Raw genomic sequence first — 18,957 nt, 5'->3', positions numbered from 1 at the left:
AATCAGTATTGGCAAATGTGGGAATTTTTGTCTCCCCATTATAATTCTGCTTAAATCATACAGACATGATGACCATGAAAACATAAGCAACTTTCAAATGTTGGCTGTGAACATTTGTCAGTTTACTTGGCTGCTTGCACCATAAAGACACATCCTTTCAATCCATTAAACACCCCCTGTCGCCTTATTTATTCATAGGTTAGTATCACTGTCAAATAACCAAGTTGATTAAACTTTGAATCACAAGTTTGCATTTTGATTAATTTTGAACACACTTTCATTGAAGTTTAACTATTAAATTTTCATTCCAAGAGAAACTTGATTTGGTTATTTAAAAAAAGGTTTTATAAAATTATTGATTTGTTCTGAATCATAAACCTTTTGTAGATTAAATTTAGTTGATTTGAAAGTTGACTGTTTCAGTTGATGTTGTATCTTCAGTGAATTAAAACAATATTTGAATGCTGGTATTGGTCAACATGTGTTTGAAAATATTGTAAAATTTTAAATTTTCAGCAGATGAGGATTCACTTGTTGATTCAACACCAGAATTCAGATTTTACACCTGACAAAGTAAACAATTTGGGGAAACAAGCTTTTCTGCAGACCAAACACCTCAGTGTGAAAATACTTTATCTATGCCATTTTTGATAGTTCTACTTGCAGCATGCAACTCCAAACAAATTCTTCCCACTTTAAAGTTGAAGACGCATAAAAACTTTCTGTAAATTCTTTAGAAGTAATGCTAACATAATCGGAGTCAATTCAGTCCATAAAAGTGAACTTTCCTTTTCATCGTACTCTCGTTTTGGTGGTTAAAGGCCATGAAAGCACGCGTTGGGTCAGAGACCAAATGACTGAAAGGCTGAATGGGTTTTCATGTTTTTCATGCTTGGGTTTCTTTAGGATATCTAAGGGTTGCTCCTGCACATGAAGGAAGGCGGGTGTCGATTGTCAGGTGAAGTGAATGGTCCACGCTTAAACTGTGTCTTTTAACCTACTAGTTTCCATAAAGTGCTTTACAGTGCAGCGATCACACTCTTTCACTCGGGGCTTGTGGTCATACAGTTCTTTTTACTACCCTTGGAGAGTTCAATGTCTTGTTCAAGGTCCGATTAGTTGCAGTAGATCAGGGTACTGAGCCACAAAAGCTTCCATCCCAGGGTCAGCGCTCCATCACCTCAAATATGAAGTTGCATTGTATTTTTGAAGATCCAATTTAGGAAAATTTTAGCAGACTCAAACTAGCTAAAGCACAGTAATGCTATGTTAAATTGGCTGGTATAAACAAACAAAAATAGATAAATATTGTTCCATTTTCATTTCCAGACGCGTTAACCTTTCAGTGTTTACCACCAGCCAAACCCTTTAGACTGTATCTCCCCTGGCCTATTGTGACACTTTGAGTCTGATTGAAGCATTTATAACAATATTAAATAGCTAACACATAACTGCGTCTCAGACCGCACTTGAGAACCATATCGATTTCTAGTGGAGACAAGAAACCTGACCAATGAAAGAAATCAGACAGTCCATTCATATTAGCAGAGGAAGTGAATCATACTGCAGAAAATTAATTTTCAAAATCCCCATTCCCACTGCATGATAAAGTAATTGTTGAGTCACTGATATTGATCAACAAGCTTGGGGAACTGGCTGCTATTTTCTACGGTTTTTGAGAAGGACGTTTGTAATTGACAATGTGTGACAGATGTCGATACGAACAGCCCTGTAATCAGAGAAACCTGCAGCATAGATTCATAAAATCCCGTCTATGTACATTTTAAGTATGTCTGACCATTACACCTAAAGTGACTGTTACTTTAGGATAGAGGTGGCCCCTCGTTGGCAGCTTTACTGGGTAAAAGATATGCTCTTCATCCAGATGTTTGATAGGATCTGCTCTGCAAAGACCAGTCGGGTTTTTCCAAATCCAAGCTCCAGTTCAAACCATATCTATAGATAATTTCTTTAGTCATCTTAGACACAGTCACACTGGATCAGACAGGGGGCTTTCTCAAACTGGTTTCATATTGGTGAAAACTAAGGGTGTAGGGAAAAATTGGTTCAGAGATATATTGCAATAATTTGTACTTTGATACTTGTATCAGTTTAAAATGCTGACAAGACAATATCATGAGCGTCCTTCAGCGTATTTTGTTTTCCACCTAAACCCCCAACCGCTAGATGTCAGCACAGCACACTGAGCCTCTTTGAACGGCTCGTGTTAAATGTTCAGTCAGCCTCGCGGTTTTTGTTGTACTAAGACATGTACTACTTAGTTTTTACTTGGGATGGGTACCGAAACTCTGAGCCACGTTGCTCCTAGTATCATATAAAATAACGGATTTCAGTGCTTTGTAGTGGGCTCGGATAAGAACAAGTAAAGCTGTCATACTCTTAAAAATGGAGTTAAAAAATTTTTGTGGTACAGTGTTGAAATATATCACAATACATATCATATCGTGAGACATGTATCGGGATACGTACTGTATTGTCAGACTCTTGCCAATACACACCCATAGTGGTAATGAAAAAAGGTCCCGGTCTGATTGACCTTTAGGCCAAGCTCAAACCATTAAAAACAGCCCTTGCTATTACTTGTTTATTTATTGGAATGCAGTTGTATGGATGAGGTTTCCCTTTTGTTTAAACCCTAAGTCTATCTGTTAACGTCGGTCAAACCTTGGTTCTTTACTCCATCGTCCATTGGGAGGGTCCACATTGCCCTCTACTTGGTTCTGGACTTGATATGAGGCTTCACAAATCTGCTTGAATAGAATAGAATAGAATAGAATAGAATAGAATAGAATAGAATAGAATAGAATAGAATAGAATAGAATAGAATAGAATAGAATAGAAGCTTTATTTTCACTTACATTCATACAGAGTATTGCAGACTCAGTGAAATAGTGTTTTCTAGGACCATGCGAGTGAAAATGAGAACAATAATATACAAGACTAAAGTAGTAACTAAGAGACCAAAATACTAGTAAAAAAAAAAAAACAATAAATGATAGTATAAAAGAGCAATAAAATGTGCAAAAAATAGAGTAACCCCACTCACCGTAGCTCTTCTAACCCCCCAACTGCCTCCCATCCTTACTTCCTACCCCCCCAAATGATTGCACTATTTTATCTGCCCATCAAGTTCAAACATGATGTCCGGTTTCAGGGGGAACTAAAGATAGTCATAAATCCAGATTTAGCTGTTTAGTAATCTAGCAGCTTATAATAAGAAACTGTTGATAAAACTGAAGGTTCTACACTTTAAGCTTATGTATTTTTTGCAACAGTTCAAAAACATATGGAGAGTATAATCTATGGTTGCATCATTTAAGTATTTAATGAAACTATAATACTAAAAAATAATCAAATTGTTGGTGATATTTGAGAAAGTTTTTATTATTTATGCATTTTCCTGCTTGCAATAATTCTTATATTTTGGCTAAAAAAGTTGACTGGCAGAGAATTTTGCAACTTTACTATCCTTGGCATTCATGTTCCAGTATGGCTGGAACATGAATGCCAAAAAACAAATCTATTTACAAGTTCACAATTTGTGTCAACTTACAATGAAATTTGCCCTGAAATTACTATACAATTTGAATAAAAGAAAGGATTCATGTTATGAGTTAAAAATTATTTTCAAATTTAGTTGTTAAAAACATGAAAAAAAAACTTAAGAAAATTAGCGTTTTATTTAATAGAACTATAATTCTTACAATAAAAACAAACAGGAAATCATGTATTCAATATATCTAATAATATAAATACAAAAGCCCTATTGAAGGTTTAATAATATTTCACCTCCTTTATTTAAGTGAGCAAGTTCTGCAGAGGAACCTTTTTCTTTAGGCAATGCTGCCTTTAACAGTCATATAATGGAAAAACTTACCTAAAGAAGAGGTGTTTGTTTCAATGTTCAGGTCAAAACTCAGATCAACAAAGAATCAGATTGATGTTAAAAATCAAAAAAGACATCGGTATCAGAAGCATTTGTTGGTGGCTATCACTGCAAATGTTGGTGGTAGCAGAGCACTTTATAGGAAATCACTGCCGCAAGCTTGCACAGAATCACTAAAACAGCTCAAAGTCAAGGCCACCACACACTGGCAGCCTCTAATGCGCTTCAAAACACTTGCCTCCTCTATAATTTGAACGGAAGCTCGCACACCAGCTGTGAATTGCAGCTTTTCATATTGCCAGGAGAAACCGCCGCCGTTTTTCTTTAATGTTGATGTGTGTCAAACCCATATCTGCTTTGTTTGGTTTTTGGAGGCTCTGTTTTTAAGCACTCTTCCTTCTATTCAATCAGCACTGGGGGCTGCTGTCGGCCCCTCCCGCATCTTTAAGCAGCCACAACATAGACCATAGTAGATAGTTGGACCAGTCCTCTAACAGCTGGCCTTTGCACCTGTAGTGAGTGCGGATGATGTTTACCTCTTTGTGTATCTGTTTTTTTTTACTAATATTTTGTCTTGAATGTCCCCACTACGGGACAGTATATCAATTCTTTGTTAAATTTTACTAAAATGTCATGAAAAAAGAACAACTTGACCCACATTTGTACTCCAGATCTGATTTAGAGCCTTCTAAATGTATCATCAGTGGTTGTGTGATCAGATGATTTTTCTCTAAAAATTGACATCAGTCAGTGGACACCCGGAGCACATTTCAAGATTGCCCGCCTATGATTTGGGGGGGGCAACATTGCGAAATTGGGGGACAGCTGGGCGGCCAGAGCTGGATCGCCGGCCAGCAGCAGCTCTGACTAGACGATCTGTAAGTGTCCCCTTGCAGTAGCTGTCCATATCAAGTGCCACCACCCATCCGGTTGAATATAAAAAGCGGGCCATTCTACATGCGTGACCGCCATCTGACTTGCACCATCTACATTCATGACCATGACAACGATTTTAAAACAAAAAAATCTAGAGACAGCATGAAATCTTGAAGATTCTACTGATGCCTCCACATTGTGCGGTGGCAGTTGTATTTGTGACTGTAGCATAAACACGTTAGTCATAACAAACGTTTTCAACCATTGTTTGGGGGGAGTTCTTGACTTTACTGTGGGTGCATAGCAGTCTCTGGGCTACACATTCTCACCCCCAACTTGACATATGGTCTTATGGTCTTATGGTTTGGCTCCCCTCCGTGTAACTTTTTGACATTTTGGGTCGTTTTCTGATGGACTGGCTGTTCCAATCAAGTCACGGGTCCCCAAAACCTCGGACGGTAAAACCGGTACCGGGTTTAGCTACTAGTACTGGGTTAGGGTTAGGGTACCGCTGCCTGTCTGCGTCCCAAGAGTTCGGAAACCTTAATTCGCATCTCCGAACCTGTACCAAGCGACCCTCAAACCGGTACCATTTGCGTCCTGAGGTTTTGGGGACTCCTGATTTAATGAGAACAGCCAGCACATCAAAAATCAATGAGTTGGGGACACCCGAAACGTCAAAAAGTGACGTAGAGGAGACCCAAACCATAAATTCATATATGACAATTTGAGAATGCGTTGCCCCAAGAGGTGGCAAGCAAAAAATGCCGGGTATCAACTTAGATGGCCCATAATTTTCGCTATAATTTAACAATGAAAGGATTCTTTTTTAGTGGCCTAACAAAACGGCATTCTTGCTCTCATGCTCATTAAATTGCTCTTTTGCAGTTTGAGCCTCATGAATCCTGAATATAGAATATGCTCAAGATGGTAGGAAAAAATGAATTGAGGGAAAACCTACTCATTCACCATATTCAGGCAGTCAGATGACCCAACTTGTTGCCAGATGAAACCAATCATTCATTTCGGTGCTCTTCCAAATGGAGCTTCTTGCCCATTTGTTTCTGCATAAAGTGGTATCAATCCTTTAACATTGGCTGCATGTGTTGATATGAGCTGGAGCTGTTCCTGCCCCACAAGATGAGAGTGCTGTGAGGTTTTAGTCCGCAGGAATACCAGCATACGCAGGCGTACATATTTTCCCCCGACTCAGTTTCCTGACTGCGCTGATAAAGGGTCACGAGCGCAGCGTGGAAGAGTGGAATGTGTGGTATGACCTTCAGTCCAAATGTCAGTGTTGCTCTGTGATGAGTGTCGAGAGAGAGAGAGAGACAGAGGGGCGAAATTGAATTTCAATGTGTTCGTAAATCACGGAGAAGCTGCTGTTTGCGTGTGTCAGAGGGAAACAGAGGAAGGTGAGAAAGAAGACGGCGGAGAGACGAGAGCAGCGGAGAGACAGGCAGCGTGTGTGTTCGTGCGCTATCGTGACTAACGGCCGGTTGTTATTCATCTTGGCATGCGGCTCCCAGCAGCCCCCACACATCAGGTGTGAGATTGGCGGAGAAGAGGAGGGGTTTGGGAAAGGAGAGGGTGTTGACGGTGTGACAGTGTCAAAACATTTCTCTCTCAAAGCGGCAAATCTGTGCTTTCGCATAAAAGAGACCCCCTCCCAGCTCTTCCAGCCCGGACTCGCCGCGCTTCTCTCTTCTGTTCTGTTGCTGTTTGCAGTTAAGCAGTCTTCTGCGTCTCCTCATCGACTGCGTCTACTTTTTGAAATATGTCCTGCTGGATCTAATCTTTCCTCATCTCTTTATTGGACTATTGTTGTTTCAGTAATCTTAGAAAAGGGAAGCCTTTTATGCAAGATCATTTTTAAATATATATACTTTCCTTTTTGCTCTTAGCTCTGGATAGTTTAGTAGCTTTAACAGATTTAGTTGTTTTTAATCTTTCAGGGTAGGTTCACAGGGTAGGTTTCATCCGAACTACAGGGTTTTTTCTCTGGATTAGTGCTGTGTTAAACTTTGTTTCGGACTAAAAAGTGGATGCTGCTCTACATAGGGATTTGGGACCATGATCACTTAGTAGGAAAGTCTTGTATAGGTCACTACACTGTAAACGCTCCACAAAATCTTTGTTATAGTGAAAGCATTGACTGAATACGAGAAGCCAAAATCCCATAAATAAACATTACTCAGTCACTCTATTTGTCAGAAAAAAAAAATTTGCTCGGATATTCTTTTTTTCTCACTAATCGTATTTTTTCCTGATCTTTTGTCTGTAGTTCAAGTTATTCAAGTTATAAACTGGCCAATCAGAGGCTTGACTGAAAGTTTGTGGTCTCTTGTTAAACATTCGAAGCGTTTGATTTACAGATTCTCCAGACCCCATTTTCAGGTGGTAGAAGTATGGAGTTGTAACTAGCTCACTTAATTAGCAAGTGTGGTTGCTAGAGAACCATCACTACTTACTGATGCCATCTGGCTCCAACATGGCGGGGTCCATATATAAAAAAAACAGCGACTGAATTGTATTTACTTTGTTGGAGCCAGAAACAAGTCATTTTCTTATGGATGACATCCCTCACTTGGTCTAGTTCTCATGTACAATATAGTGGGGGGAGAGGGGTATTTGTCAGCAGAATTTAAAAAAAACACACTGAAATTCAAATTATCTGGTTTTGAAAGGGTTTATTTGTCTGATGTGCAGAAAGTCATCATAGAAGTCAACATGTATGTGTACAATTGTTACAGTTATTGTGCTGGTTTAAACAGAAACACAAAACAAAAGGATTGGAACATTGGCCATTCATAAAATAAATCAGGGAGACTACTGACCCAGCCACATTGACCGTCAGAGTCAGTAGCTCACTGCTAACAAGGGCTAACTAACAAAAACAAACAAACAAAGCCTGCAAATAAAGACTACCAAGGTCCAATCCCTAAACTAAAATAACAAAACCCAACAGTGTAGGACTGCTGAGGAAATCAGGAAGGACAAGAGAACCAAACACACCAGCACAACTCCAAAACTCTGCTGCTCCTCAGCTTCCTGCTTCGCTCTGCTCTGCCTGCCTCCTGGTTGAGGGCCTCCTGTGTCTTAAACAGCCAGCAGGTGTTAATCAGGATGATTGGTCCCCACCTGCCAGGCAATCAGAACAACAAGGCAAGGGATGAAGCACATCAGCAGCCATAACATATAATAATATAAGGTCAATGACAAAAGTTCACCTCAATACCTTATAATGTAACCCTGGTTGGCAATTAAAGGTCAAAGGTTTACCGTTGGACTTTCTGATTTTCATTGTAGCTGCCATTTTGGTCCAATCTTCCATGCAGATCTTCTCAAGAGCTGTGATGTTTTGGGGCTCATCATTCCTTAATACGGATCAGTCGCCCTGTCCCCTTAGCAGACAAACAGCTCCAAACCATAATGTTTCCACCCCTGTGTTTCACAGTAATGTTCTTCTCAGAGTTTTTGCTCTTTTTAAACATGACAAGTGCCATTTATACCAAAGAATTGTATTTTGACAGCATGACATTCTTCTAATCCTCCTCTGGATCATCTATGGTCTCTGAAGAACTTTAGACAGGTCTAGGTATGGCATGACTTAAGCTCAGGAACCGTTTTGCATTCTGCATCATTTGAATCTATGACAATGTGACGTTTTACTAAACAAAAAAGCAGAATTCTGTACAGGTCATTGAACAGTCCCCCCACATAGTTCTTGGACTTCTTCTACTTTTCTCAAGATCCTTTTTACCCCACCAGGTGAGATCCTTCATGGAGCTCCGGGTGGGGTTAGATTGTCAGTGATTTTGTATTTCATTCATTTTGTAATATTTCCTCCTAACAGTTGATCTCTTCTCTCCAAGCTGCTTTTATTCATTCATTCATTAGTTCATCTTCTTCTTGTCCGCTTTTTCCCTTTCATGGGGGTGCCGGAGCCTATCCCGGCTACCGATGGGCGAAGGCGGGGTTTACCCTGGACAGGTCGCCAGTCTGTCGCAGAGCCTCAATCACACACTCATTAATTCTCACATTCATACCTAGGGGCAATTCAGAGTCACCAATTAACCTATGAAGCATGTTCTTGGACGGTGGGAGGAAGCCGGAGTCCCCGGTGAAAACCCACGCATGCACGGGGAGAACATGCAAACTCCACACAGAAAGGTCCCGAACCGGGGCCTTCTCGCTGTGAGGCAAGAGCGCTAACCACTGCGCCACCGTGCAGCCTCCAAGCTGGTTTCTTATTGTAAATTGGTTCATCCCAGTCTTGTTGGCATATTTTTCCAGATTTACTGCAGAGAACACACACTTAACCAGCCCAAACTAATGCAGACCAAGGTGGGAAATGTTTGATTCCAACAACATTTTTAGGCAGTACTGTTTAAAATGAGCTCTATCCAGGACCTGCACTCTTTTCCACACCATGTTTGAGACATTTCAACATCAAAATTAGGGCAATTCTTTACAATTCCCAAGCAAAATGTACTAACTAAGCAAATGAACTCTTAATGAAGACTAAATCTCCCAGTTTCCCATTTTGATTTTACTTACAATTGAGTAAACACAAGAAGGTTTATTAGAAAGAACCAAAGTTATGAGTCTGTAGAACAGATTTAGGACCAGTTTATTGCTTATAAGTCAACTACAATAAAGCTGCCTTGCACAAAGCTGCACCTGCACATTAACTGGTCTTTATTTTGAAATATATATGGACATTTTCTTTTAAATAAGTCAGAAATTCTCTACTTTTGTTGAAAATAAACTACACATTTGAACACAAATAAGTAGTGGCAGGTCCTTTTGAACTTTTAAAGATCCTAAAAGATGCCTTCATTTCTCCCTTTTTTAATTGGTTTTTCCTGGTACCTTCCATGTTAATTACCATTGCGCCCCCAGTGTCTAAGTCCAATGGAAAGCACTTTGGCAGGATGAATCAAATGTCATTTCAAAGTGATGACTAGACTAGATATAAGCCTAGGGGATAAAAAAAGATGAGCAATCTGACTCCAGGACCAGCTTCGTGTTACCCCTAGACATGGTGAGTAAAATCTCTACCAGCCTAGCATTTATTCTCAGACACAAAACTGCAACAGGTTTAAAAATTACTGCTAACTTTCTCAAATAGAAAGTGCTGCATACTCCCACGTGACTGTTTTTTCTTTTGGTGCTCCACAAGTGTCGGTTTTGTTTCCTATAGTTGTTACCCACAAACACAAATTTACTCTAAAAAGATTAGACTTTTCTTGTCATTTTTGATGTTGATTGTGATCCTGACATCGCTGGCCAAAGGTGGAAAGTTTCAGATTCAGCAGGCACTCCGTCTGAAACAAAAAGTTACACTAAGCAGCCTCCTCTGGTTAGAGAGCTTGTTTTCAAGTCAGCAGGTTGTTAATTTACATTGATTTTGTGACCCGATATCTTTGATTGTCCTGCTTCTTTGCTGCATGCAAGCCTCCTGATGTTCGTGTTCTGTTTTTCTTCTCATCAACAGCAGCCTTTGAGGCTTCTCTTCCTCTTTCACCGCCTGTCTCCGTCTGTCTGTGCGGCGTGTCTCTTTCCCTGTCTTCTCTGTTCCCGTAGTACCCTGTTACAGCATCTCTGGCATTTATATCTCTTACATTATTTTTTTCCTCTGCCCTTCTTTGTGTTTCATCTCCCTCCCACCTGCGCACTCTCCGTCTCACTCTCTCTCCCCATCTTCCTCCAGCTACTTCCCTGATATTGATCTGTATTCTAGCCATACAGCTGAACCGCCTTCGGCTCTGCGATGAGCTCAGATCTCACTTCTGCCTCTGCATGTATACGAGCAAGCATGCAGGAAAGAAGCTGCTCCAAAGCCCCGCTTGTCTCAGTGTCACTGAAAACGTAACACAAATATTTTGATTTTGTTCATTTCCCCACTGACAAAGAAATGATAAGTATACGGATACTACCCGAAGACTCAATAAAAAACAAGAAAATATTTTTTAATTTACTTGCTTTTTTTATTATGTGCATAAAGTATTTGATCCCTTGACAAAACATGGCTATGTTGGCACAAAAAACCCTTGTTAATCTCCAGTCCCCCTATTGTCTGAGACCACTTCCTGTATATGAGAACTGGTCCTAGTGAATGTGACGTCACCCATAGAAAATGAACTACTTCCGGTTCCAGCGAAATTAAGTCAACTTGGTGGCAATTTTTTTGCGATATGGGCACCTCCATGTTGGAGGCGAGCCGTGTCAGTAAGCAGTGATTGGTCCATGTCTCTCTGAGTGAGCGTTTCTATAGCAACCACTCTTACCAATCAGTAGCAATATTGTTGGAAGCACACATCCTACCACTTGAAGTAGGCTACACAAAATCTTTCAAACGCTCAACATGAGACCACATACTTTTATTGAGGGATTTGATTGGGCAATTAAATAACTACAGATAAAACATTGTGAAAGAGAACAATCAAAACACATTAAAATAAGGTACCACCTAGTAATAGCTGTTTGTTTCTCTATAGAGGTCTATGGGATTTTCGCTTTTGGAGCCAGTGGGTACTTCATGTTTGGAACGCCAGGGGGGAGGGGTAACTCAGTCCAGTTCTCATATACAGTCGTTGGCTGGGACCCACTTGGTTTGTTGTTCTTGAACTTCTCTGCTGAGATCAGAAGACTGTGTGGGGGTTGGACTCTATGAGGTGACTCCTAGCTGGGCTCCTTCTGTTTGTCACCATGCTGGGGCTGTGTGCGGCGCCTCCCTCCTCGCACGTTTCACTTTAAACCCACATATGTTTTTGCACAGTTTGTGAAGGGTTTTTCCCAAATTTTCCTATCTCAGATGAAAGAAAGATCGTTTATTTGGTCGCCTCCTTCCTTCGGGCAGTCGAAGAGTCAAAATAAGGAGAGAGACCATTTGAATTTTAAAGAGGGGGGTTTTTTATTTTCAGTTTCAAAGCTTTTATTGATAGAGGCATGCCAGTTTACAAGCAGAAAGTTTATAGATAAGTGTCCATCCCTTTTTATTGTAGAGCCAAAAGAGGCTACATGTAAAAAAGAATTAATGAAAGCTTTATGAACTGGCAAAATATCCCGTCACCATAGTAAGAGATGGCATGCTTTGGGAAGAGAAAGTTTCCCAGCCAAAACATTTGATAATGCCTGTGTGCTTTCAAGGTTTTGGGTCTGTGTCTTTTCTAAAAAGGAATTCATCTTGAGGCTAAACTATTTCTCATCTGTCGCCCTCTTGCTGAGAAATGTGCCTTCAATTTACCCAAAAAATAAATAAATAAAATTCAAACCACTGATACATCTCCTCTGAGTCTAGTTCAATGGTGTTTGGTTTGTCCTTGAGGAGATGTCATCCTTCTCCTCTCAGGTTTTCTTTTGAGTGTTTTTCTGAGGACTGTTCTATCGTTAGGTAGGGGTTCTCTCTCACAAGAGACACACGGAGGTTCTGACCATTGGCTAAATATGAGAACTGGGTTGAATGACCAAGAAGCCAAAATCCCATAGACTTCTATTGAGAAATAAGCTGCTTTTACTCAGTTATTATATTTGTCAAAATAACAATTCTTGCTCTCATACCTTATTTTTAGCATGTTTTATAATAATCTTCATTTTTCTTATTATGTTTTCAACTGTTGTCCATATTATTCAAGTCAGAAACCGGCCAATTAGATACCTCAATAAAATGATTTGTCCTCACAGCGAACGTAGCAAATGCTTCAGAGATTCTGCCACTTTCAAGTTCACTCTTGATTGGCAAGAGTGGTTGCTATAGAAACCATGACTCAGACCAATCACTGCTTAAATGTAAAAAAAAAAAAAAAAAAAAAAAGGTGACTGAATTGACTTGATTTTGTTGGACCCGGAAATGAGGCACTTTCTGCAGGTGACGTCACACTCACTCTATCAAGTTCTTATATTTAGTGTTGGTGATGGTATTGCCCCATCCTGTCCCCAGTGCTGTCAATTTTACGGCGTCAGACAAAAAGGAACCCAGGAGCATGAAGGACTCGAATCCAGAATGTGGATTAACAAAAAATGTGTGATGTTTAAAAAATGTTTAATAACAAAAGGTACTCCAAAGAGATGGCAAAAAACATAGGTGACAACACATTTTCAGTGTCGCAGAAGACACTGAAAGACCAAACAACCATTACTTAAATACCTGAAGACCAATTACAAATGTAATGCAGCTGTGGCAACCAGGTGAGGGCAAAGGAGGGGCAAAACTGCTGAACTTAACAGTCAAAAGTATTTCCAATAGTCACCAATCTATTCTTGGTTATCATCCACTGTCTTTATTGGTGTCACTGACAAGGCAAGACTTTAGTGTGTAGCAAATGCCTGGTGAATGCATCGGGGCGCATCGTCAGTGATGTAACCTGGAGTGGTTTCAGGTCATTTGGGGTGTTTTCGGGTCTTTCAATTTCAGACACCCTCTCCCAGGTGACTAAGCTAAGACTGACCAGACCCCCAACAGTCATAACCAATGAGCCAGCCTTCTTAATTCACTGTCACCTTGTGGCCTTCTTTGCATCTTCCCAACAAGATTGGACAGCTCTCTTTTTAGCTGCTCTTATTTTTTCAGGTCAGTTAGATAATGAGTTTGCAATACAAATGCCCTGTAAAACCCATACAACCCACCTCTATCGACATGTAATAAGTCTTCTTATTTGTCAACCGCATATATGTTTGATTTGTTTCTCTTTTTTTTGTATTTTGTTAACCACGTATCTCCAGAGGAACATTGTCCATTTCTTCTTTCAGACCCTTTCCAGAGTCCCTAAGGTTATATGGATGCTTTTTGAAGCAAGTCTTCAGCTCCTTGCACAGATTTCTGGAAAATTAAAGAGACTGACTAGATCACTCTTGGCCCTTAACCCACTATTTTGAGTCATTTCTTTTTTTGCCTTAGTGTGTGTTAAGACTATGGCTTTAGTCACAACTGCCCTCATGGGTGGATATGAGCTGTCTGTGGGTTAAAATGGGCAAACTTGTACAGGGCAGACATGTGGTCCACACAAAATATCAAGGTCATTGGCCGCTCAGAGGTTCTATAGAGCGAAAATGTTCATGTCCATTTTTTCTATGGGCATGCTGTGGGCGACAGGTTGTAGTATACCCTTACACAACACACAAGGAAAACTAAGTGTGAAGTAGGTGAGACCCAGGCACGTCATACAGATTTATAATTTTCTTGACCGTACTCCCTTAATACTGCGGACTGTGCAAAGGGCTTGTGAATCCTGTCCACATGATAAATGTGTGCTTCTTGTGTGAACAGTGCAAGTTTGCCCACTTTTTTGCCCACGGACAGTCCATATCTAGGTGTAAAAGAAGTTGTGACTAATAGTTTACTAATGACTAGTGTGGCATAAGGGAACCATACGACTGCATCCACCGTACGTCATAAGTGCACACAACTTACATTAGCCTTATGAATACTTACATTTGTCACACACACAACAATGGTATTTTCCATTTTCAACAAGCCTCAAGGGACACCTGCGCTCCCCTCGTAAAGCTCCACGCTGTTGTCCGCCCATACTGGTCTACATCTTTGTTGTCCATCCACACTGGTCAACGACTATGTTTTCCGTCCATACTAGTCTACGACTTTGTTGTCCTTCCATAGTGGTCTACAACTTTGTTGTCCACCCATACTGGTCTACGGCTTTGTTGTCCATCCATAGTGGTCTACTAATTTGTTGTCTGCCCATAGTGGTCTATGACTTTGTTGTCCGTCCGTAGTGGTCTACTAATTTGTTGTCCGCCCATAGTGGTCTATGACTTTGTTGTCCGTCCTTTATGGTCGACAACTTTGTTGTCCATCCATAGTGGTCTACAACTTTGTTGTCCGCCCATACTGCCCATACTGGTCTACGACTTTGTTGTCCGCCCATACTGGTCTGCAACTTTGTTGTCCGTCCATTATGGTCTACGAGCTTCCCTAGGTTCAGGAATCCCAAAAACCCAGAGTACCTGCACAGGTCAACTCCAGCATGTGTGCATCTTTAATTGCTGTCCTGTAATCTGTGAACTTTTGCTCAGCTGGATCAATAAAAAAGGTTTTCACTCTAAATTGGTGGTGCAACTGTCTCTTCACCAACACCCACAAACCATAATCCTTCCCCCTCCATGTTTGGCAGTGGGTATAGTGTCTTGAGGGTCATAGGCATAATTCTTACTCCTTCAAATATTGCAGGTGGATTTGATTTGATTCACATCTGAACACATTACTTTCTCTGGTTCTTCTTAGATTTTCTTTAGTAACCTTCTCACAGTCAGTGTTTTTTTCAGCAGGGCAATGTTTGGGGCACTGCAGGGTTTTAGTCCTTTAGGTCGTAGTGCAGCATCAATTTTTTTTTTGGATCATTGGCTCCATCTGCTCGGAGGTCAAAGAGAAGATTCTCACATTTATATAATTCCTTATGGTCATTCAACTTCCTGCATTAAATACTTATTAAAATGTTAATCATTTAAAATATTTTGAATAATGGATTGTTTTATTATAATTGTTTCCGGTTGAATAAATCTGCCATTGAATATTTTTCAGAATATCTTAAAATGTTTGTTTTTTTCCTAATAACAGAAAAACGTGGATGAAAGAACAACTGTTGATCGTGTTGGTCAGCATAGTTGACGAGTGTGTGTGTTTGTGTGTCTCTTCCTTTCAGCTGGCTCTACAGTCACGGCTGTGTGACCGCACTCAAATTGGAGAGTACTACCTTGGGGCAGTGCGCTACACACAAGCTGACCTGGAAGACCTTAGCGATGACGACGACACCAACGTGCTCTTCTACTCTCCCGACATGACCCTGAAAGGGCGAGGTTCCTGACAGAGAGCAGGAGACAGAGAGGGAGACAAAAGAGCTGCAGGAAGGAGGCACAAAGGAGGGTCGCAGCCAGAGAGAAGCACAGAGGATTAGAAACTGAGAAGAGGGAGGAAAAAAAGGTAGGGAGGGAATGGTAGGGAAGATTGTGGGGACAGTCAGGCAGATAGAAGCCGGAGATGAGCTGTCAGGTTCCATTATTAATCCCCATCCTTTACTATTTAATATCCTTAAGACACACACCACACATACTGAGCAGAGCTCCAGCTCAACAGAGCTAAGAGGATCCTCCTCACGCCGAGGGAGGGCATCTGCCGCATCCCAACAATTTCCAAATTATTTACCATTTTCTGCACCATTTTGTCGCCCGTTCTTCATTAATTTTGCACGCTAGTGGATAAAAAAAAAGTATTAACAAATGTCCGCTGAGGGCAATGATTGCAAAGTGTTTCTTAAGAACTTGCAGCAAGTCACCTTTTCGCTTCTCTGCAGGAGATGAGTGGAAAAAGCAGCCCTTTAAAATCATGTGTGTGTCAGCATCTAGATCTGCTGTTGGATTGATCCTAGCAATGCATCATTTTCCTCCCAGCAAGGAGGAAGGGGGAAAAGAAAAAAAAAAACTTTTTTAACAACTTCTGTTGAGTAAAGAAAAATATGTAATTTCTGAGTCAGTCAGAACGTTTCCATTCGCTCATCATCCAATCCACTCGCTGCTCCAGAAGGGAAGCAGGAGATTTATTGATCAGAGTTTAACCAGGAATAGTTCAGTGTTAGCCAAACTAACGTGTTTACATGAGCTTACGGAGTCTGCTTAGACTCTGAGTGACACTTTGTTGGGTTCTGATGTCAAGCGTTGTCCTCTCTGTTCGTTTGAAGGTTGTTTTGTATTTTTTATGAACACATATTTGTTGTGCAGTATTTATACCAGATCAATGAACTGTATATACTGAAGTTTTCACATTTTTGTACGTGCCTTAAAAGGAAATCAAAGAATGAAAAAAAAGTTTGGCTCTTTTTGTCAGAGCTTTATAATCAATTGTTTTCTATTTTGTGTTTTATTTGAAAAAAAAAAAAACATTCATATGGACACTAGTGCCTTGGTTCCACTGAGTGTTCCAGACCGGACTGAACTTTTGAGCGTTTCCATTACAAAATGGACCTGTTAAGAAGGACTGGCTGGTGCTTTAGTGTTTATATTCTTTGATTTATTGTAACTTTTCAATTGGTAAGTGATCAACACGCCGCTTTTCTCCTTCAAAATTTGCTGGACTTACGTTGATCACAATAACAATTGAAAGGTTTTCTACGCTCGTAGGTCCATAGAAAAATGGAATGGACCCGTGAGGGGGGACCTTCTGTCGTCACACGATGTAACCCATTGGCTGGCGAAAAAGTTTTACAACAAAAGTCTGACCAGCTCTTTTCACAAATTAAGACCCAAACTGTAGGTTGAGTCCAGATGATTCCAATAAACCTTAAGTGTCCTGAAGACCCACTCCGATCATCTTTGATCTATTTTAAAAGCGTTCCCAGTGGTCTTTTAATTATGATTATGCCGTGTTTAGCCAACATTTTAAAACCTGTGTAGTCTTCTTGGACATAGTTTCTGCAAAATTTGGATCTGAGTTGTGGATGGGACCCACCCTCATCCCCTCCATGTTGTTGAGAGCTCTCTGTTAACATGCTCTCCCGCTAGCTTACCCCTAGCCGGCGCAACAAAAATGGCGACCAATATTGTAGCTATTCAGATGTAGATTTTTTTTAACTAGATTACAGCTCAGACGAGGAAAACAAAGATGTTTATTTATCTATTTGTCTATAAGTGGATGTGAGTGGAGCAACGAGCTTGTGACCCAGCCAGCGTATTTTCTGTCACAACTACAATCTTTATCAAATTACATTTTTAATCTGTTCCTGATTCCCCCAAAAACTGAAAAAAAGAAAGAATCCAAAATACAACTTTAATCATTATTGTATCTATATATGTCCTTCATCATCAAATAAAAGCTACAAGAACAAAAACACAAGTGGGTCAGAGTGGGTCTTTACTGATATAATAAAGCCATGTTCACACTGAGCTGTCTGGTCTGGTAAGGAGTGGTACGGTACAGACCAGTTAATTCCAGCGACGGTTTCCTCGGTTGGGGCTCCTGCGCTACTTTCACAACGCATGCGTGGTGTCGACCGCTAGCATGTCATCGCATCATTGTAGTGCGACGACTAAAAAAAACATCATCCAACAACTCGTCTTTTCATTGCTTTACTTCTGGTACATCGTGAAAAACAGGAATTTAATGTCTGAAAGACGATTGAATACCGCCATTGGAAACGTTAGCTTTAATTAGCGCTATGTTGGCACTTTCTGCCAATCAACAGGTGGATACAGCAGCCAACCGTTATGTTCCACTTTTCAATGGACCTACAACGGATGGGGGCCCCCAAGAGGTACGGTTCGGTACTGTTTAATGGGTCCATTTAACAACGGAAACGCTCAAAATACCGAGCCGAACCGTACTGGACCGCTCAGTGTAAATAAGGTTTTAGTGACCAGTTAAGAGTTTTCTAAACTGGGAACATTTCATCTAAGTGGAAGATTAGGAAAATCTAAAAGAACAAACACAAAAACACTGGAACATCTGTTTCTAGACAAAAGAAATCATCTGGTTACTGCAGCAATACCAGTACAGAAAGTTGAATGAAATCACAAAAAAATGGAAAAATATACTAATTTAAAATTTTCTGCAGGTGTCAGGAACACCAGTGCGCACCTTTGTTCAGCAGTTCAAAGTCCCGTCACTGTATTTTGCACACCTGAACTGCATGCATCCTTCTTTTTTTTTTGCACTGTTGCTGCTTTTACTGGAATTTGCACTCAATCAAATAAATGAGCAGGAGATACATTTCATAACAAAGCTCAGGCTGGATGTGTTTATTTCATTTTCACATGGAAGCCATCCATCACTCCTGCCCTTCTCGTGTTTGTGTACATGCGTGGATGCGCATGAAGACCTGCTTGAATAATGCATATTAATTATTAGTCGAACTTGCGCGCGCTCCCCATATAAGGCTAACAGGATTTTGATTAATGGAATATGCGCGCCGTGTCCTACAGAAGACCACAGACGCACAATTTCCACCCCCCCTCTCCACATAAAGATCCAGTGGAAATAAGTGAATCTCCCTGTCACGCAAGAAGAATTATTATTCCCTCCTCATAATGTCGCATGCGCCGTAATTGGATACAATTTAACACCCGTGCAGCCCACGGGCATGTCGGCCCGCGCGTTGCCTGCTATTAGCTCGCCTCGCCACCCTATCATTTGTCAGATCTGTGTTTGTGCGCGTGCGTGAGGC

At 40.6% G+C, this 18,957-nt stretch overlaps 1 protein-coding gene across 1 annotated transcript in view; it reads left to right on the top strand.

Annotated features, from left to right (window-relative positions):
- The window catches only part of si:dkey-100n23.5 (cyclic AMP receptor-like protein A), a 79,432-nt gene extending 62,754 nt beyond the window's left edge, over positions 1–16,678 (top strand). Inside the window, exon 13 of the mRNA XM_024286116.2 lies at positions 15,448–16,678. Within this exon, the coding sequence (XP_024141884.1) occupies positions 15,448–15,609 (162 nt within the window). The 3' untranslated portion in view covers positions 15,610–16,678. The remainder of the gene's footprint in view (positions 1–15,447) is intronic.
- The last annotated feature ends 2,279 nt before the right edge of the window (positions 16,679–18,957 follow it).

The sequence above is a fragment of the Oryzias melastigma genome, linkage group LG21 (genome assembly GCF_002922805.2).
Source record: "Oryzias melastigma strain HK-1 linkage group LG21, ASM292280v2, whole genome shotgun sequence".
Classification (NCBI taxonomy): Eukaryota; Metazoa; Chordata; class Actinopteri; order Beloniformes; family Adrianichthyidae; genus Oryzias; species Oryzias melastigma.
The sequence above is the reverse complement of the archived record's forward strand: the minus strand, read 5'-3'. Positions and strand labels throughout refer to the sequence as shown.